The sequence below is a fragment of the Mobula birostris genome, chromosome 22 (genome assembly GCF_030028105.1).
Source record: "Mobula birostris isolate sMobBir1 chromosome 22, sMobBir1.hap1, whole genome shotgun sequence".
Lineage (NCBI taxonomy): Eukaryota > Metazoa > Chordata > Chondrichthyes > Myliobatiformes > Myliobatidae > Mobula > Mobula birostris.
The window spans coordinates 26,840,744-26,861,708 of record NC_092391.1 but is presented as its reverse complement, the minus strand read 5'-3'; the positions used below and the strand labels follow the sequence as shown (position 1 = coordinate 26,861,708).

The 20,965-nt window shown below is 47.5% G+C and overlaps 1 protein-coding gene across 2 annotated transcripts in view; it reads left to right on the top strand.

Annotated features, from left to right (window-relative positions):
• Positions 1-4,174: 4,174 nt before the first annotated feature.
• Positions 4,175-20,965, top strand: part of notch1b (notch receptor 1b) — a 119,824-nt gene continuing 103,033 nt past the window's right edge. For both annotated transcript variants that reach the window (XM_072240432.1, XM_072240431.1), the window contains exons 1-2: positions 4,175-4,558; positions 14,566-14,647. In XM_072240432.1, coding sequence (XP_072096533.1) covers positions 4,510-4,558; positions 14,566-14,647 — 131 coding nt within the window. In that variant the 5' untranslated portion in view covers positions 4,175-4,509. The remainder of the gene's footprint in view (positions 4,559-14,565; positions 14,648-20,965) is intronic.

The window sequence follows — 20,965 nt, the reverse complement described above, 5'->3', positions numbered from 1 at the left end:
CAGACATTGATGCAACCATTAGAATGCTCTCTATAGTACATCTGTAGAAATTTGCGAGAGTTTTTGGTGACAAACCAAATCTCCTCAAACTCCTAATGAAATATAGCCACTGTTGTGCCTTCTTTGTAGATGCATTGATGTGTTGGCCCAAGGTAAATCATCAGAGATATTGACTCCCAGGAATTTGAAATTACTTACCTTTTCCACTACTGATCCCTTGATGAGGATTGGTGTGTGTGCCCTCATCCTACCCTTTTTGAAGTCCACAATCAATTCTTTGGTCTTACTGACACTGAATGCAAGGTTGTTGCTGTGATACCACTCAACTAGCTGATCTATCTTGCTCCTTCTCATCATATCTGAAACTCCACCGATAATAATTGTGTCATCAGCAAATTTATCGATGGCATTTGAGTGTGGGTGTAGAGAGAGTAGAGCAGTGGGCTAAGCACTCATACTTGAGGTGTGCCAGTGTGGATTATCAGCACAGACTGGTCTTCCGGTGAGGGAGTCAAGGATCCAGTTGCAGAGGGGGATGGAGAGGCCCAGGTTTTGGAGTTTTCAATCAGAACTGCAAGAGCACAGATCTGTAGTCAATAAACAGCATCCTGACATAGGCATTAGTATTGTCCACTGATCCAAGGCTGTGTGAATAGCTGATGAGATCGCATCCACTGTGTACCTATTGTGCTGATAGGAACATTGCAGTGAGTCCAGGTCCCTAAATGTGAGTGCTACTGGACGATAGACTAAGGCAGCTCGCCCTGCTTTTCTTGGACACTTGTATAATTGTTGCCCCTTTGAAGCAGGTGGGAACTTCCCACTGTAGCAATGAGAGATTGAAGTCTTTGAACCAACCTGTTAGTTGGTTGGCACAGGTTTTCAGAGCCCTACAGGTACACTGTCAGAGGCTGTCACCTTGCAAGGGTTTGCCCTCTTGAAAGGATATAATGCTGTCCTCCAGATCTTCATTTTCATTGTAACATTCAATATGATTGCTGATACCTTCAAATTCTTTGTAATTCTTAACTTGTTGAAGTGGTGAAATTGTTTCATTTTCGAACCTGGTACTTTCTGGCATCTTTCAGCTTGAATGTTTGAAACTACTGTGAGCAAAAAAAATTTAAGTTGCCTTACTGCTTATTTCTCGCCCAACTATCAGTCACAAAAACCACTGCTTGTTGAATGCAAACACACGCAACTGCCGCTATTTGAAGTTTGGGGCATGGTGGTCCGTCTAACGGCCAGGCAAGCACACGCGACTGACGCAAGGTAGAAACTGTTCGGCAACAGACTCCTGTCCCAATGAAGCGGCATAGTGCCCCAAATAAACGGAGGGAATCCTGGATATTTTCTCGATTTGGTGTTTTTGTTTTTCTTTAAAGAGTTGTCCCAAATAAATGCCTTCCTCTATTAACCGATGTCCCAATTAACCGGAATCCGCTGTATACCAAGTTATGAGGGACATTGATAGGGAGAGAGCGTGTGAAGTCTTTTTTTTCTGTTCAGGTTGAGTGAGACTGGAGCTAGGAGTCAAAGGTGAAATATTGAAGGGGAATCTGAGGGAGAACGTCACTCAGAGGGTGGTGCGAGTGTGGAAGGAGCTGCCGGCGGAAGTGGTAGACGCGGGTTGAGTTGTATAAGTTTGGAAAGGTATGTGAATGAGAGGGGGTTGGGAGGATATGGTCTAGGTGCAGGTGGACGGGACTAAGCAGAATATATTGTCGGCTTGGACTGGATGGGCCTGTTTCTGCGCTGTAGTGTTTTATGCTCCAAGAGAGGGAGAGGGTTTCAATAACGCACCACACTACCCTGACATTATAGCCCGGTCCAGTAATGATAAAAACAGCTCAAAAATAAAGAAGTAGTTGAACTTCCGTAAGCTTCGTGTTCTGTATCATGAAGTGGATTTCTTATTTTTCAACTTGGTCCAGGTGGGTTACTTTCAATAAGGTAATCGACAGAAGCTGCGAGCTATCGACCATCGAGTGAGGGCGAGGCGATGTGGGGTCAGTGCAAGACTTTTAAGGGGTTGCATTGGAGGCGGGACGGGGAGCTTGCTTACAAATTGTGAATAGGGAGTCAGGTCTAAATTTAGTTCTAGTGGGTTTAGAGAGCGATATATGTAGATCTGGGTGCAAATGCGACACGTTACTGATTGTAATGTCACACACTGGCCTTATTTTGATGCCTCTGTAAGGAATTTCTACTCCCTCGTGAAGAAATTGTCTTACGACGTCAACTAAGGTTCAGCAGCTCGCACTTTCACCTCCGGGTCAAAAGGTTACGAGCCTGAGTCTCACTTGAGGACATAATGCAGGCTGACAGCCCCCAGTGCTCTTATGAGGGTACTACACTGTCAGGTCTCCTCTGTAAACTCGTTAATAGCCCATCTCCCCTTTAGAAAACAATGCCACAATTTGAGAAGAATGGGATATTTCTTCCTGATGTTTTAGGAGTTGTATCAGGATAAATGTCATTAAAGGCAGACTATCTGAATATTGTCACATTACTGCTGTATGTTAAAGTTTAAAGAAAATGTATTATCAAAGTACATATATGTCACCGTATACAGCCCTGAGATTCATTTCCTTGTGGGTATCACCGTAGATACAATGAAACACGGCAGGATCAGTGACAAACTACACACGAAGACGGACAAACAGCCAGTGTGCAAAACAACAAACTACACAGATGCAAAAAGGAAAAAAAAACAATAATAAGTAAGTAATATTGAGAACGCGAGTTGTAGAGTCCCTGAAAATGAGTCCAAAGGTTGTGGAATCAGTTCAGTGTTGGGGTAGTGAAGTTATCCACACTGGTTCAGGAACCAGATGATTGAGGGGCAATGCAAAGTCGAGAAAATCTGCAGATGCTGGAACTCCAAGCAACACACACAACGTGCTGGAGGAACTCAGCAGGCCAGGCAGCATCTGTGGAAAAGAGTAAACAGTCAGCGTTCCAGGCCGAGGCACTTCCTCAGGACAGGAAAAGGTGAGAAGTCAGAGCAAGAAGGTGGGCGGGAGATGGGAGGGGAGGAAGAAATAACTGTTCATGAACGTGGTGGGATGGGACTTGACGCTGCTGTACCTCCTTCCTGATGGCAGCAGCGAGAAGAGAGCATGGCCTGAATTGACTACCTCGGTTCCTCTGTTACAACACTTAAATACTTATTTGGCTGTAATGCAATTTGGGATATCTGACGCAATGAAAATCCTTGTCTAAATCTCAATTTCTCAATAATTTCCACTTTAAACGCAGTAAAAATATAGTGACACCCCAAAGTAGCCAGTTACTCTGGTGAAAATAAAATCAGACATAATGATACAGTCAAGTGCTTTTGCAATCCCATTTTGCTTTCAAATTTGCGACTCCGAGGTGAGTCAAAATGCCAAGGTTTCTTCCAAATGCAAGATCAAGGTACAGCATCTCTGTGTAATTGCAGTCTTGCGTCTGTAGAGGCGCTGCTTCTCCGCTGGGTGATTACGGTGTGACGTGCTTACGTTACAAGTTTCCATTATAAATAAGCAGGTAGAACTCAAGAAGCATAAAAATCAAGACTAAAGATGTGACCTTAGGCACAGGATTGTCAACAGGAAGTCTGAATGTTTGCAATATTTTCATTGTTCAACAGCTAGTATTTCTGATCTAGGAAAAAGGGATTAGAAACAACAAGGTCAAAGGTCTAAATTTATTCTATGAAAACTTATCTACAAGTTCGGAGTAATATTGCGCCAGAAATAAAGTAAACTAGTTCAAGAAAGTAGAGTTTAACAAACGTTGAAAAGTTTTGGCTAAGTCTGAAAACTGCCTCTTGTTTGATCCAGTTTAGAGTTGAACTTTACTTCAGGGAAAGTTGGATACCGAAAGAAAAGTTCTACAGTCATACAGGGAAGGTTAGCTGTGTGTGTGTGTGTGTGTGTGTGTGTGTGTGTGTGTGTGGTGTGGACTCGGAAGAGGTCATGCCCAGTTGAGACTGGGTTGGTTCGGCTTGGTCTTCTCAGTACCCCCCGACTGCCCATTCCCAAGAAGGATCGGAGGGAGAGAGGGACGAAAGACGAAGATCTCTTCACAGCTTTATGCAAATACAGAGCAAATCTCCGCCCACCAGGGGGAGGGACAGAGAACCTTTTTTTTTCCCTACCTCAGTTCAGCCTCTAACGCTTTGGGGAGACGAGCTGAGGACCGAGAGCCAAAACCAGATTCCTAGCTACAGGTTATTGAGAAAGAGAAGTTCAGAGCGTGAGGTCTGTGAGCGGATCTATAATCCAGTGACTGGACCCTGTGACTTCAACCCAGTTCACCTCGTCAATCAATTCTACTCTTGCACGGATTACTTCTATTTAAACAAAAACGGATATTTAATTTGCTTGCAACTTTTTCCCCCTTCAACTCCCTCCCCCCCAGCCGGGGACCTCTGTGGATTTATGGTCTGTTTGAAGATATAACCGATAGGATAACACAAAGAACTGAAGGAAAAGGAATCTCTCTCGAATCTCGACTGGAGGAATGTTGGTGCTGACCCTATGTCTAATATCATTGCCCACCCTGGTGCAAGGTGGGTGTGCGAATCAAACCTATTTCCCACAAAACCGGAGGTCAAGGTATTGGGAGGCAGGGAGGCAGAGTTGTTTTAATTTTGTTTAAGCAGGTACCGGTTTCGATTAAAGGGGAGTTGAGTTCGGGCAAGTTTTGAGCTTCTTCCGTTTGTTGCGTCCCAGGAGCAGCCTTTGCCTGGACACATTGTAATGCGAATAGCTTTCGCCGCGGAACCGGGAATCTCAGCCTGACCCTCGTCCACTCCCCAAGGAACACAGTTCCCACGATTTAGTTTTCTTTTGTCTTTCACTTGATATAACATCCGCACCTCATTGTGTGTGTGTGTGTGTGTGTGTGTGTGTGAGAGAGAGAGAGAGAGAGAGAGAGAGAGAGAGAGAGACGGGGGGGGGGGGGGAGGATGCTCCTGGTCCCAGACCGAGCCTGTCGGAGTGCAGGATGGAGCAAGGTTCACGGGGATGGGGAAGTGGCGTGGGGAGATGTAGAAACTAGTGTGAGTGTGAGAGAGAGAGAGTGTGGCGGGCCAGATGAAAGTCAAACATTTTAGGCCTTCCCCAGTTGAAATTGTTTCTGTAAATTGTGTTATAGACTCACGTTCTGATTTGGGGAGGGGACATGGATAATTATGGAAGTTTAGTGTTTTAATCTCAGCAACAACCCCGACTCCACCTATTCAAAGAGACAAGCCTTCCTCTTTTTTTTGGAGGGGGAGTGGGGGGTGCTGGGGGAGAAAGCCAACCGCAAACTCTAAACAAAGTCGCATTAGTGAAAGAAACCACTTCCAGCCTGGATCCCGGGAGAAATTCCGCCTCCACCCCGATTTCCAGACGAAGTCCCATCTCCGGATCTTATTCCTGGACCTCACAGACCGAGGAAACCCATCTGCATAGCTCCGACCCAGAGACCATGGGTGGAGCGGACACCCGCACCCCACCCAAACCCGCCCCACTGATGTTGCAACTTCAAGGGAACCTCAACTAGTACTCCTAGTCTGAACCCATCCCCGGTCCCCACTCCCCAGCCTTCATGTTCGCTTTAATCGTAACCTAATTTCCCTTGCACCCCCACCCCGATATTCAGATTAATCGTAATCCCAGCCCCTGCCCCAGCAGACAAACCGCACACCTTCACAAGGTGCGCATCAGTAATCTCTGTCCTTAAACTTTCACTCTTGTTTCCTTAACTCTGGAACCTCCTACGGTGTTATACCCTCTGCTCATTTTGGTCTTGAAAACCTTCAACGACCCCGAGCTTCACGCCTTTTACGCGCATGCCGTGGCCCTAAACTCGGGAATTCCCCAGACCTCCCGGCTCTTTTCCCCGTACCAAATAACAACAGAAAAGACCGAGTAGCTCAGGCAGCATCCGTGGAAGAGAAACAGTCAAAGTTTCAGGCCCAGGATTCTTCACAGCTGGATTTAAAGTTTAAAAAGTGAAAAATTATAAAGATGTTTATCGATTGATCTGTCGAGTTTTCCCAGCATTGTTCTGTTTTGATTTCATATTTTCAGTATGTGTAGTGTTTCGTTTGATGTCTAAGCATTTGGTTATTCGTTTCAATATCCCGTTAATGTCACAATCGGGCTGTGTTTAATACTTTAATTTATTAAAAGTTCTTTGTAAACGCCGGTTGTATAAAGGGATGCGCGGGGAGGTGGTGCGAGATTGGCATAGCATTCCCCCTCCCCCAAAGAATTTACGTTAGCCTCGTTTCTTCTCTGCGTCCTCCGCTGTTACTGAAACCAGGTTTGAGTGACTCGACCCGCACACTTTACTCTGGTATCTCCTTACAGTGCCGCTGGCCACCAGTGTTTCTCTGACCAATCCCCTTCCTGTGCGACTGGCTGTTTTATTATTACAGCTCCCACACGGTCTGAGTGTGTCACGACATCCTCTCCCACCACCGGCTGATGTTCGTTTTGCTTTGCACGCTAGAGAGTGTGTGTGTGTTTTTGCAATTTCCAGCGGTCACGTGGGGGAGTTGAGCCAAACCTGTGTCGCTGTTAGGCGCCGTTTAGCGCTCACGAACAGGGGTTGGGTGACTTACCCGACACTGCCAGCCCACGTTGGCAATTCCTGGCATCACACCAGACGTTTAAAGTGACATCGAAACGATCTGGTGGGAAATTTCCCTTGCGTTTGACCAGAGCGCGTTCGTCAGATCACTGTTCCGCGATTTTTCAACCGGAGTTAAACAGAGAGCTCTCTTCGCCCACTCTTTCCTCTCAGTTGACTAGGCTGCGAGCTGCTTTCAAATTGTCATCTCCCCTGTTAAACCTCTTGTTTAATGGCTTCCCTTAAAAGTCGAACCGTCTCCCGCAGATCTCTTCAGCGCCGGCATTGGTTGCGTTAAGGGCTCAGTTTCCATCAAGGGGTACGACTTGACTTCAGTGCCCTTGGGTCAGAGAGGAAGTTAAGGAGGCACTGTCTGATCGGTTTACGGTGACAGTGGCTGGGATGTTTATCACTGTATCACTCTCTTTGCGAGTCTCATTGTCTTTGCCCATGTGTATCCCGTCTGCCTCTGCCTGCCTCTGTGTTTTTGTATTTGGTTGTTCCCTTCCATGTATCTTTCCCGCTTCTCTCTCTCTCTCTCTCTCTCTCTCTCTATGTCTGTCTCTCTCTCTCTCAGTAACGCCTATGTCTGTCTATCTGCACCTGTATGTGTAGTGTAAATCTATCTCTCTCCCTATCTATATTTCTACCTGCCTGCCTCTAACTATTGTAAGTCTTCACATCCACCTTTTGCGTCATAGTAGCGGGACAGAGTGAGTCACAGGCTTGGCAAAAGTAAGGCTCCACAGTAGAGGAATGGCAGGGAACCGGCGAAAGGTGAGCTGCGGAGGAGAGCTATGGGAAAGTGGGAGAAGGAAGAGAGAGTTGGGGAGGTGGGTTGTGAGTGACTGGGGTCTGGATTGGAAGATGGCAGTTATGTGGAGTTGAGGAAAGGGACTGAGGAAATCAAACGTAGTGTAGTGCAACAAGGTTTCCACTAGTCCGTGAGCTTTCGAAAGAGATACTTGCTGACAAGTGCAAGTTGCTGGTATTTATCAAAAGACTTATCACTCCATCATTTCTCTGTAATTGTATCATTGGTGATTATTATAAAATAGACTGGGTCTCCGGGAAAATCAAAGACTTGTTTAGCAAAGTGCCTTGCAACTGATTGATATGAGAGGGCTGGCCACTGTGAGTAGCTTCGTGATGATTTGGACTGAGAAACATGAGTCGGCTTGTACTGGGAACGGGATAAGAGGAAAGAGAAAAGATTGATGGGAAGATGCTTCACTGATCACCTGTTCTGGGGACATGGGCATTCCAGGCCCATTCCTCGCCCTGAGCCTTTTGGTCTGTTAACTTCAGACTTGGAACACACTGAGGGAAGTTGAAGAAATTGAATCAATCTTGGTAAAAGGGACCGATGAAAGTCATTGTCCTGTAAGCTCAACTGGTTTCTGAGATCCTATACAGAAAGAATACCTGTCATCATCTCAGAATCAAGTTTAATATAACCAGCATATGTTTTGAAATGTGTTAACTTTGCAGCAGCAGTACAATGCAATACATGATAAATATAGAAAAACTGAATTAGTGTAAGGTTATATATGTATATTAAAAAGTTAAATTAGATAAGTAATGCAAAAACAGAAATAAAAAAGTGGTGAGGTAGTGTTCATGGGTTCAATGTCCGTTCAGAAATCAGATGGCAGAGAGGAAGAAGCTGTTCCTGAATTGCTGAGAGTGTGCCTTCAGGCTTCTGTATCTCCTACCCGATGGTAACAATGGGAAGAGGGCATCTCCGAGGTGGTGGTGGCCTTTAATGATGGACGCTGCCTTTTTGAGGCACTGCTCCTTGAAGATGTAGTAGTGGATACTATGGAAGCTGATGGAGCTGACTAATTTACAGCTCTACATATAGGCCTGTATTTGACTCCAGTCCCCAGTGTCGCCCTCCAGCTTCCAATGAATTCAGTTGGAACTGAGGAGGAATGTCTCCCATTACGTCGGAGATCCCCCTGCCCCCGCCAAGATAAACAAGAAGGCTGAGGGGTAACCTGCTTGTGATGGCGAGAATGTGGAAGAAAGGAAGACGGGAGCAGAGTGGAGGTTTCGATCCTGATCTCGGGTGCTTTGAGAGTTCCGCGCACTTTGCCAGTGGCCATTTTGTGCGTTGCTTCACGACTGTGATGAATGAATGCGGGATGGTTTGCGTGGGCTAGGTGGGCCGAAAGGTATTGACCGCCCACTCAATTACTCACTGCGAACCTCGCACCGGAGGGTCAGGAAGGTGACTCAACACCATCACCCTGGGCATTTGGGGATGGCATTAAATTGACTGGATTGAAACAACTTTTTACCCAGGCTTGAAGTTCCAAGTTATGAAGAATTTGAGTTGTCAGTATAATCTGTACCAGTCATCGATTCAGCGCAGATACAGGCCATTCGGCCCACCTGCTCCACGCAAACCATCAAACGCTCATTTTACACTAATCCTATTTTAATCCATTTTATTTTCTCGGCACCCCTGTCAAATCCATCCTGTTTTCTATGCCCTGGGGGCAGTTTACAATGGTCCATTACCAACTCGCACAATTTTGGGAAGTGGGAAACAGAGACAAATGGTCACGAGGAAACTGTGCAAACTTTAGGCAATACCCGAGGTCGGGATTGAACCCGCCACCGCGCTGTCGTCTTCCACACGTTATTCGCCCAAAATGCGTTCGTCTGACTGCAGTCCGTGCTTCCAAAATGGTGACATCTTTTACCCTGCCAGGTCCCTTAATAACTCGTAGGTCACCTCCCAGCCTTCTCGTTTATCCTGGGGTGGGGTGGGGGGAGTTCCCTCAGTAATGGGAGCGTTGCCGGGCGGTAAAGCTGGAGAGATTCCACAAGATGCGACAGTGTGGGCGAGTGTTGTGGACGTTCTCCTTGGACTGACAGCTCTGTTGCCGCCTCGTCCGGGACTTGCCCTGTCTCTATCTCAAGTGACCAGCGCCTGTGCCGTTGACACACGCCGGCGTGGGCTCAGTTCCGGGCTCTGATTGGTAATACTGAGTATAAACCAGCCAGGGGAGGAACTGTGCCAAGACCTCGGAGAACAGGAGGCCGCTGAACAGCGGCGGAGAGTGAGTGCCAATGAGTGACCCTGATTGCTCCCTCCCTCCCTCTCTCTCCGCGCCTTTGTTCCCAACACAGCCCTGCTCCACAGCTGTTGCCTGTTCCCACGCACGGGCCGCAGACTCTTACTGAACTCCCAGCTCTTCAAGGGCTGTACTGAGTGCTTCACACACATCCCGCCCAGCACAGGCGCCTGCGACGGAGAACGCACAGTCTGCTGAGAGTCTCCAGCATATTCGACAAGCGCCAGGGACACCTCTCTCACCGCGGAATGGACAGTTTACCTGGACTCGCACACTAAAGTTTCCAATAATAGCTGAAATAGTCCCGCTGAAACTTTTGATTTCCCTACGCATATGACGCCTGACCTACTGAGTTCCTTCAGCATTTTGTGGCTGATACTCAAGGTTTCCGAAAATTCGCGTGTCCAATAATAATGATTTCACCAAGTTTTCCCACCCCCACCACAATACACCTTCCCCTTTTTTACCCTAGATCACACTAGGAGACCACAGGCACCAAACCTTCACAGTGTGTGTGGGTTCCATCCTCCAGTGAGGGTCAGTGTATGTGGGTCCCGTCCGCCAGTGAGGGTCAGTGTGTGTGTGGGACCCACCTCCCAGTGAGGGTCAGTGTATGTGGGACCCGTCTCCCAGTGAGGGTCAGTGTGTGTGGGACCCGACCTCCAGTGAGGGTCAGTGTGTGTGGGACCCGTCCGCAGTGAGGGTCAGTGTATGTGGGACCCGACCCCCAGTGAGGGTCAGTATGTGTGTGGGACCCATCTCCCAGTGAGGGTCAGTGTGTGTGTGGGACCCGTCTCCCAGTGAGAGTCAGTGTGTGTGTGTGTGGGACCCCTTCCCCCAGTGAGGGTCAGTGTGTTTGGGACCTGTTCCCCAGTGAGGATTGGTGTGTGTGGGACCCGTCCCCCAGCGAGGGTCAGTGTGTGTGGGACCCATCCCCCCCCCCAGTGAGGGTCAGTGTGTGTGGGACCTGTCCCCCAGTGAGGGTCAGTGTGTGTGTGGGACCCATTCCCCAGTGAGGGTGAGTGTGTATGGGACCCGTCCCCCAGTGAGGGTCAGTGTGTGTGGGACCCGTCCGCAGTGAGGGTCAGTGTGTGTGGGACCCATCTCCCAGTGAGGGTCAGTATGTGTGTGGGACCCATCTCCCAGTGAGGGTCAGTATGTGTGTGGGACCCATCTCCCAGTGAGGGTCAGTGTGTGTGTGGGACCCGTCCCCCAGTGAGGGTCAGTGTGTGTGTGGGACCCCTTCCCCCAGTGAGGGTCAGTGTGTTTGGGACCTGTTCCCCAGTGAGGGTCGGTGTGTGTGGGACCCGTCCCCCAGGGAGGGTCAGTGTGTGTGGGACCCGTCCCCCCCCCAGTGAGGGTCAGTGTATGTGGGACCTGTCCCCCAGTGAGGGTCAGTGTGTGTGTGGAACCCGTTCCCCAGTGAGGGTCAGTGTGTGTGGGACCCATCCCCCCAGTGAGGGTCAGTGTGTGTGTGGGACCCATCTCCCAGTGAGGGTCAGTGTGTGTGTGGGACCCGTCCCCCAGTGAGGGTCAGTGTGTGTGTGAGACCCGTCCCCCAGTGAGGGTCAGTGTGTGTGTGTGGGACCCCTTCCCCCAGTGAGGGTCAGTGTGTTTGGGACCTGTTCCCCAGTGAGGGTCGGTGTGTGTGGGACCCATCCCCCAGGGAGGGTCAGTGTGTGTGGGACCCATCCGCCAGTGAGGGTCAGTGCGTGTGGGACCAGTCCCCCAGTGAGGGTCAGTGTGTGTGGGTCCCATCCCCCAGTGAGGGTCAGTGTGTGTGGGACTAGTCCCCAGTGAGGGTCAGTGTGTGTGTGGGACCCATCTCCCAGTGAGGGTCGGTGTGTGTGGGAACCGTCCCCCAGGGAGGGTCAGTGTGTGTGGGACCCGTCCCCCCCCCAGTGAGGGTCAGTGTATGTGGGACCTGTCCCCCAGTGAGGGTCAGTGTGTGTGTGGAACCCGTTCCCCAGTGAGGGTCAGTGTGTGTGGGACCCATCCCCCCAGTGAGGGTCAGTGTGTGTGTGGGACCCATCTCCCAGTGAGGGTCAGTGTGTGTGTGGGACCCGTCCCCCAGTGAGGGTCAGTGTGTGTGTGAGACCCGTCCCCCAGTGAGGGTCAGTGTGTGTGTGTGGGACCCCTTCCCCCAGTGAGGGTCAGTGTGTTTGGGACCTGTTCCCCAGTGAGGGTCGGTGTGTGTGGGACCCGTCCCCCAGGGAGGGTCAGTGTGTGTGGGACCAGTCCCCCAGTGAGAGTCAGTGTCTGTGGGACCAGTCCCCCAGTGAGGGTCAGTGTGTGTGGGTCCCATCCCCCAGTGAGGGTCAGTGTGTTTGGGACCCGTCCCCCAGTGAGGGTCAGTGTCTGTGGGACCAGTGCCCCAGTGAGGGTCAGTGTGTGTGTGGGACCCGTCCCCCAGCGAGGGTCAGTGTGTGTGGGACCCATCTCCCAGTGAGGGTCCGTGTGTGTGGGGCCCATACCCCAGTGAGGGTCAGTGTGTGTGGGACCCGTCCCCAGTGAGGGTCAGTGTGTGTGGGACCCGTCCCCCAGTGAGGGTCGGTGTATTCTTGAGATATTGATTTACATGTGACACATTCTTCAATTAAATTGAAATTTTAGATTTTCCCAGATCTTAGACAAACAAAATAAATCATTTTGATGTACCATCACAATAATGATTTACTGTCTGGGTAGGCCCATTGTCTCTATCTGATCCTGCCTCACGTGTCCTCATACGTCAACTCCTTTCAATCCCCCTTTAATCCCTTCCTACCTACATCCGCAATACTTCTCAGGTCCTCGATCACCTCAATAACTTTAAATTCCCTAGTCCCATTTGCCTCATTTTCACCATGGATGTCCAGTCCTTATACACTTATATTCTCCCAACAAGAAGCCCTTAAAGCTCTCTGGTACTTTATCAATAAAAGAACCAGCAACTTCCCTTCCACCACCACTCTCCTCAGTCTGAATTTCTCCTTTGACCTCTTGCATTTTCTCCCGATTCGAGGGTAGCCATGAACACCCACACGGTCCCCCAGCTTTACCTGCCTTTCCCATCCTGTCTCCCATAAAAATGCTATTGCCTTTTCTCAGTTCCTTTGTCTCTGCAGCATGTGCTTCAAGAATGAAGCTCCCCTTTCCAGGATATCAGTGATAGAGTTCCCATTGTCCTTACCAAGCTTCCCATGAGCCTCCATATTATTCTCCACAACTTCCGCCATCTCCAAAGGGATCCTACCACTAAACACGTCTTTACCTGCCCTCCACTCCCCGCTTTCCATAGGGATTGATTGCTCCCTCCGTGATTCCCTTGTCCATTTCTCTCTCCCCACTTTATCTCCCTCCTGGCACTTCTCCCTGCAAGCAACCTGTCCATTCATCTCTTTCCTCACGGTTCATATTCAGGGCTCCAGACAGTTCATCCGGGTGAGGCAACAGTTTACCTTTGAATCTTCTGAGGTCAGCTATAATGTGTGGTGCTGCCAGTGTAGCCTCCTCTACACTGGTGAGACCCATCGTAAGTAGGGGGAACAGCTTTGTCAAGCACCTCCATCCCAACTGTGAAAAGAGGAGCTTCCGGGAGTCAGTCCGTGGCTTCCTCTTGTGCCTTGATGAGGCCACCCTCAGGGTGGAGGAGCAACACCTTACATTCCGTCTGGGTAGCCTCCAACCCGAGGGCATGAATATCGATTTCTCCTCCCAGTTAAAAAAAAATCCCTCCCCCTCCCCTCATCTTCTTGTATTGCACATTCTGGCCTCTTACCTCTTCTCACCTGTTTATTGCCCCCCTCCCCCAGTGCCCTTCCTCCTACAGTCCACTTCCCTCTCCCTTGAGATTCCTTCCTTTCCAGCCTTTTATCTTTCCCACCCACTATCACCTTCTAACCATCCTCCTTCCCCTCCCCCCACATTTTTACTCTGGTGTCTTCCTGCTTGTTTTTCAGTCTCCGTCTGAAATGTCAACTGTTTGTTCATTTCCCTGAATACTGCCTGACCTGCTGAGTTCCTCCCACATTTGTGTGTGTTGCTTTGAATTTCCAGCATCTGCAGAATTCCTTGTGTTATTGATTTATTGTGTTGAACAAATCATTATAATGATGATTGTAATGATTAGGAGAGGCTTTATTTTTGTTTCAATGCTTCAGACGGATTTTTGAACAATGGTGTCGTTTGCTTACTAAGTAGGTGGCTACTAATCAGATGGACAGGCTATCAGGCAGAAATGTTGGTTAGGCTGGGAAGCTATCTTAAACTGCTACACTCACAACACGCTGAAGGAACTCAGCAGGTCGGGCAGCATCCGTGGAAAAGATCGGTCGACGTTTCAGGCCGGAACCCTTCATCAGGACTGTAGAGGGAAGGGGCAGAGGCCCTATAAAGAAGGTGGGGGGAGGGTGGGAAGGAGAAGGCTGGTAGGTTCCAGGTGAAAAACCAGTAGGGGAAGGATTCCCTCCCTTCCCCTACCCCTATGTCACCTTGCCCCCTCCCCCAGCTGCCTATCACCTCCCTCATGGTTCCGCCTCCTTCTACTACCCATTGTGTTTTCCCCTATTCTTTCTTCACCTTTCCTGCCTATCACCTCCCTGCCTCCCCTCCCCACCCCTTTATCTTTCCCCTTACTGACTTTTCACCTGGAACCTACCAGCCTTCTCCTTCCCACCCTCCCCCCACCTTCTTTATAGGGCTTCTGCCCCTTCCCTCTACAGTCCTGACGAAGGGTTCCGGCCCGAAATGTTGACTGATCTTTTCCACGGATGCTGCCCGACCTGCTGAGTTCCTCCAGCGTGTTGGAGTGTTGCTTTGACCCCAGCATCTGCAGATTATTTTGTGTTTATAAACTGCTAATTTGCTGTCTTTCTCTCCCCCTCAGGTTTGAATTGCTTCATCCAGTCAGAATACTGCGCTAATGGTGGCAGGTGTAGCCGGAATCCTAATGGTACTGAGGTTTGCCTGTGAGTATCATCACTTTTTTACCTTCATGATTCAGTGTTGATTTATTCTTACCTGATAGGATCTGACTTCTCATCGTTCCTCCTTTCTCGTGCCCACTGAGCTTTCCTTTTCTTTACAGCCCTTTCTGACCCTCACCTGCTTGCCTCTGCTCTCCATCCTTTTATCCCTCCTCCATCTCCATTCCATTTCCTCAGGAGGAACGTGAGGAGAAGGCACCTCCACTTATCTTGCTTCCATATACAGACTGACACTGGGCTGTTTTCTTTGCTGTTGCCAATTAGTGACAAATTGGGGTAACCAGTCCTGCCAAAGGGTCTCGGCCCGAAACGTTGACTGTTTACTCTTTTCCATAGACGCTACCTGGCCTGCTGAGTTTCTCCAGCATTTTGTGTGTGTTGCTGGGGTAGAGAACTTCCTTCTTAGCCTTGAATAGCTGACTCCTTATTTTGAGATTAACCCCAGGTTCTAAGCACTCCAACCATGGGAAAGATCATCCCTGGATCGACTATACCAAACCCTGAAAGAATTTGGTATTCCAATGAGATTATTTCCCATTCTTCTAAATTCCAGAGGACCAACGCTCAATTTGCATAACCTGTCCTGCGGGTAGAGTTGGGCCAATTCAGGTTGGTAGGTTGTAATGCTGAGCATGTGGTACACTGTTCTGAGTGGATGGCACATGGTGTTGGATAGTTGTATTGTTGAGAGGCAGGTTGCAACTTTAAGTAGGTATCATATTGCAATGGTGGGTGCAGTGTTGGCTTAGCTTTGGTGTTGTTTAAGTGCATTGCTCGGTGGGTGGGGATCCAAGTTGGGTAGGGTTCTGGTGTTTGGTGGGTGAAAGAAACCTGCTTCCCCTTTCAACCAATTGCTTTTCCAGAAAATAATTAGGATTCTTCAGATGAATTTCTAAGTGTGTGATCCATGAGATGGAATAAGTGCAAAGGAGGATCTTTCTAAAAAACAGAAAATAAGAAGTTACTATAGCCAATTTTCTGCCTTCAGGATTCCCAAAATCCTTTAGGTCTTTGGGAATAAGTTTGAAGTATTGATTCTGTTTTGTTTAAAGGAATCATACTGGCCAGTTTTCATAGTTATGTTTACTGATGCTGATTGAGGGATAAATATTAGACCACAGGTGACAACTGCTCTTCGGATTGAACCGCGGGATCATTTGCAATCATTTGCAAGAGCTGATGGGGTCTCAGCTTAACATCTCATTTTCAAGATATCACCCCGATTGTGTAGAATTGGCACCAGTAATATTATCATAGGTTAGATTAACATTTGGGTTATGGGCGCTGCTAGTGAAGCCTGCTCTGAGAGTCCTGAGAAGACGGTAATGGACTACCTCCTCAAGGTAATAGACAACCTCCTCAAATTGTTGGCCCCAAATCTGATGCAATGAGAGGACACTCCAGAAGGCAGTTCAAGTTAGTCTCCTTGAAATGGGGCTAAAGTTGCATTCTGGGCTAGATGTTCTTATGACAATCCAAAAGCTTCAGTTTTGTTTTTACCTATCCAAAACTGTCCTTGCTGAGATTTTGAGCTCCTTGCATAAATTACGCTTTTCTTGTGTCTCTAATGCTATTTGCCTGTGATGTTGCTGTGTTCTCCATTGCACCTGTGCATACATATACCTGTGATTGTAGCACTTGACCTTGATTGTTCTCTGAGTTGTTAGCCTGGTAAAAGAGGTGCCATCCCACGCGTTAAGGAAAATCCCAAAGGGCTGCATTGCCTGCATTAGGAATCTCCAAGTTAAGAGGGGACAGGGGAGGAGGTGTGATCTGATGGATTTCTTTCAAATTTGAAATATCTTTGATAGAAAGGGCACAGAAGGGATGTTTCATCTTGTGGTGTGAGTGCAAGAATAGTGGTCATAAATAGAAGACAGTCATAAATGTATCCTATAAAAAAATCAAAATAAATGTCTTTACCTAGAAAGCAGGGAGAACTGCGATAAAAGGAGAAAGGAATATGTTGTTAGGTTAAGGTTAATAGGACTGGCATATGACATAAACCACCAGCAAAGACCATTTAGGCTTTATGACCTGTTATAAAGTGCTATAACATTGTGGGTGAAATGAAAGCTGTGGATGTTCCCTTGAAACAGAGGGAAAGAGCTCAGGAGAGGGGAAGAGAGGGGACAATGACAAGAGTAATAGCAGTGGCCTCAAAGTCGAATCCATAAGACAATATAAGAAAACAACACTTGTGGATCTACAAACATTTTAATTCTGTCCCCCCCTCCCCCCCAGAAGGGCAGGTTGTGCCATCTGTTGACTGTGTGGATTGCGCATTGTGCTGCTCCAAGTTCCATGTCCAGCCTCCACGCACACCCTCCTCCCCTCCCTCCCTCGTACACCAAACTCAGGGCCCATAAGCAATTACCAGACAAAGGGCCCAAGCGCTTCTTTCAATGACTGAAAGCCAAGCCACGCCACTCTGCAGAAATTGCCCCGACGCTTCAATCTCTAAATCTGTTTTCTTTCCTTTCTTTCACTAGCTGACAGCTGGAGTTCGGTCGGACTTTGAGGCCTATTGTTAGGCCTCAGATTAATACTGTGTGACTAATCACCGCGTCTGAGGCCTACAGAGCACGTCTCACTTGCTTTAACTGTTCTTCCCTGGGTTACAATACAAGCGCAGATGGACACACATTCTAATTAGATCCCTCCATTTTCTCTCTCTACTTCCCCCTCCCCCAGAAAAAAAGTAGGAGGGCGGGGATACTATTTACGATAGAAAGAAAAGCTTCCTTAACATAGGAGGAGAAAAGCAAAATGTTTCATAAGATTGCAGTTCTAGACATCCCGAGATTTTGTTTAACAGCAAGCAGGATTATGCAGTGAAGCACCTTGGCAAATGGCCCCTTGCTTCAATCTGTCTAACTGGGACCCATAATGTACTCATTGTGCATAACTTAGGCTTCGGCCCAACCCCATGCAGACTCTGTTCCTAATTAGAAATTGTGATGAAATAGCTATGGAGAAAGATAGAGTGTTAGTAAAAATAGTCATACTAACATTGAACATTTTATCTGTCGTTTTCTCTTTTTCTCTATCTCTCTTTCATCTGTTTCCCTCGTCCACTGTCTCATTTTAGCTGCTTCTCTCATTCTTTTTCTGTCTTTATTTTTTTCTACTCACTCCTGTTAAATCATTATGTATTAGACTATGTGTTTTATTTTCTCTTTTCTATACTCTCTCTTTTCTGTTTTCTGTTGTATTTCTCTCTCTCTCTCTATTTCTTTCTCTCTCCTCCTCTTTCTCTGTCTATCCCCACTACTGGGAAAAGACATTTGGAAATTGAATCACACATAGCCTGGTTGAAAGAAAGATGGAAATTAGCTCCAGTAGTAATGTGTTTTCCAGATTAAGGTGGGGGCTGTCCGTGTGTTGTTTCCCTGTTACCCCTCCCCCTTCTCTCTCTCCTTCTCCATTTTTATATAAACTCTCACTCACTAACATACTTTCTTTCTTGTCATCTCTGTCATTCCCAGATATACATTCGCATTCTTTCTGTCACCCCCCCCCCCACTCTGAACTGATACACATTCAGGATTACTCTCTCTTTCTTATCTCACTCACATTCTCTCTCTCTCTCACACACACACTCACATTCAAGCACAATAGAGAAATTGCCCACCCATGCACAGCAACTGGTACAATATCAGCCCACAAGTCCACAGGATAAAGAGTGGGGGACAAACAGCCCACAACTAATTGACATTCTTGCAACACCTTTCATCAACTTGACTGCCCTGTGCCATTTCACAGCCAATGACTGACTTCACCCAAAACTTTCCTACTGCTGGCGTTTAGGGCAGCAGTGAAGGTCCACCATCTCTGGCAGTGTTCAGGTCTTCCTTCAGCAAGTCAGTAGCTTCCTCTTGGTTTTCAGTACTGTCAGTCATGCAAGTTCTGGGTGGAGACTCAGGAATACCATCACACTCAGATGTAGAAGGACCCTTCAGTGCTGTTTCCATAACAATTTTGATTTACCAGTCAGGGTTGTTAGCCCTGAGCTGAACCCCAAAACCCGGAGGACCAGTGGACAATTCTTAGTCTGACCTCTACCCTTTGACCTGTTTGGCATGGGTGACCCTACCAAGAGCCAAAGCGTAAAGCCCTGACTCCAGCCAATGGAGCTTTCTGGGTCATTGAGGCACGCAAGCTTCCAAACCCTACAACAAAGTTGAGGTCCTTTTGGAGGTTTACTCAAAACCTGATGGCTTATTCATGATGATCAGTATTCTTTTGAGGTCAGTGCTTCCTCTGATGTAACTTAAGACTGTGGAGAAACCAGGGTTTTTGGTCTTGCCTAATGGAGGTCCATGTGCAAGATATCAAATATGCATAGAACACAGAACAGTACAGCACAGTACTGTCCCTTTGACCCACGATTTGTGCTGATCTTTGTAAACCTCCACGATCAATCTAACCCTTCTATCCTACACAATTCATAACCCTCCTTTCTTGTTACATCCATGTGCCAAGTTTTTTACAGGTCTCTATTGTATCAGCTTCTACACCACTCTCTGTGTAAAATATCTACCTTCGACCTCCCCCCCACCACCAAAACTTTCCTCCACTAGCCTTAATGGTGTCATAGATCTTGCACTTCACAGATCTCCAGGGAGTTGTTAACTGGCTCAATCATTTTCAGACCACCAAACAAGAGTGATTTAAATTTGCTGTTACCACAGACTAGAAAGTGGGAGATGGTGGAAAAGATGAGTGTCCTCAGCTTCTCAAGCCCATTCTGTCATTGAATACATATTTCAAAGCCAGTTGTGATCACACCTCTCCTCACTGTGCAATTTAATTCTGTGCTCTTTAATGCCCCTGATGGAATGCAGCAACAGGCCTGAAGAACTGTCTGGCCTCCTTCTCCTGGACCTATGCCCCAGTAACAACAAGAAGAACTTGAATTTTTATAGCAGGTTTAACATGGTAAAATCACAAAGTTCTACAGAGGACCACAAGTTGGGTGATCAGCTGATTGGAGGATGGGTAACTAAACGAGGGGTTCAAGGAGATTTTTGCATAAGGAGTCAAAAGAGTTGGAGAGCTGAAAATGTATAGGAAAGGAATTCCAGAATTAAGGTCACACCAGATGGCTGAGTCATTAACCTTTGGGATTCTAAAGAAACACCAAGGTTAAAAGGCTGGAGCTGGTTGCAGATGTGAGAAGAGCTGAGCCATGGAGATATTTGAGAATCTTGAATGCAGGACATTTGCAAAGGCAAAAGTTACAGGTATATCCTGTTGTGCTCCGCAGCATAGTTTCTAGAGAGGGAATTCTTGGACTAGGTTTTAATTTAAAGGAGTGATATTAAGGAAAGAGCAAGTGAAAGGCAGCAAAAGGAATTTTTTGAAAGAGAAATAGAAAGAGAGATGGACTGAAAGAGACACACAGATATAATGAGAAAAGGAGAAAGAGAGATGGACAGATAAACTGAGATAGATGGATAGTGTGTATGAGGAAGAGAGATGGATTGGGAGAGAGTGGAGAAATAGAAACATAATAAGGGAGAGTAATTAGGAAGAAGAGACAGGACGAGAGATGGACAGATTGCAGGAAAGTAAAATTGTTTGACAAAGGGAAAGATGGATAGAGTGGGGAAGAGACTGAGGGCACACAACAAATATAGAGGAACTAGTGAGTTTTTTGTGGCTTCTGTTCCTTTCTTTTACTGCTTTAGTTTAGCTGAGTGCAACTGACCACATCACAGGTTCTGCTTTACACCAGCTAATCACATGAACCTCTACAGATGCTGTGGGCTGTACCAGACAGAGATCTGATTCGAGACATTCTGCATTAGGAAGGATGTCAAACCCCTGTAGGTGATGCAGAGGAGGTTTATATGGAGGGTGGTTACCAGAACGTTACCAGAACGTTGCCAGGACCGAAAGACTGTTCTGTCCCTCAGAGAAGGAGAAGGCTAAGGAGAAAAATTGTTTGGCCTTAGGTAGAGTGAAAGGGGAGTCCAATGGCTCAAGGGTCTATAGTGAGAGGAGAGGGAGAGTCAACCCATTTAAAAGCTGTCAGCTCTCTAAAGAGCACCATGAACCCACAGCTTTCAGTCTCAGGTCCGAGAGTGCTGCTACCTGTGAACCTTGTATGACCTTGGTGGAGCTACAGGATACTAAATGGGGTAAATATGTGGCCCTTCTTACAAACGTTGTATAATGGTGAGACTGAGGCCAATTCTAGGGTCTGTCTACTCACACAGTGGTGTTCAGCGCAGACTAGAGATTAGATGTTAGACCTTTCTCGTGCTTCACTGGGCGAGGAGTGAAGCCAGCGGC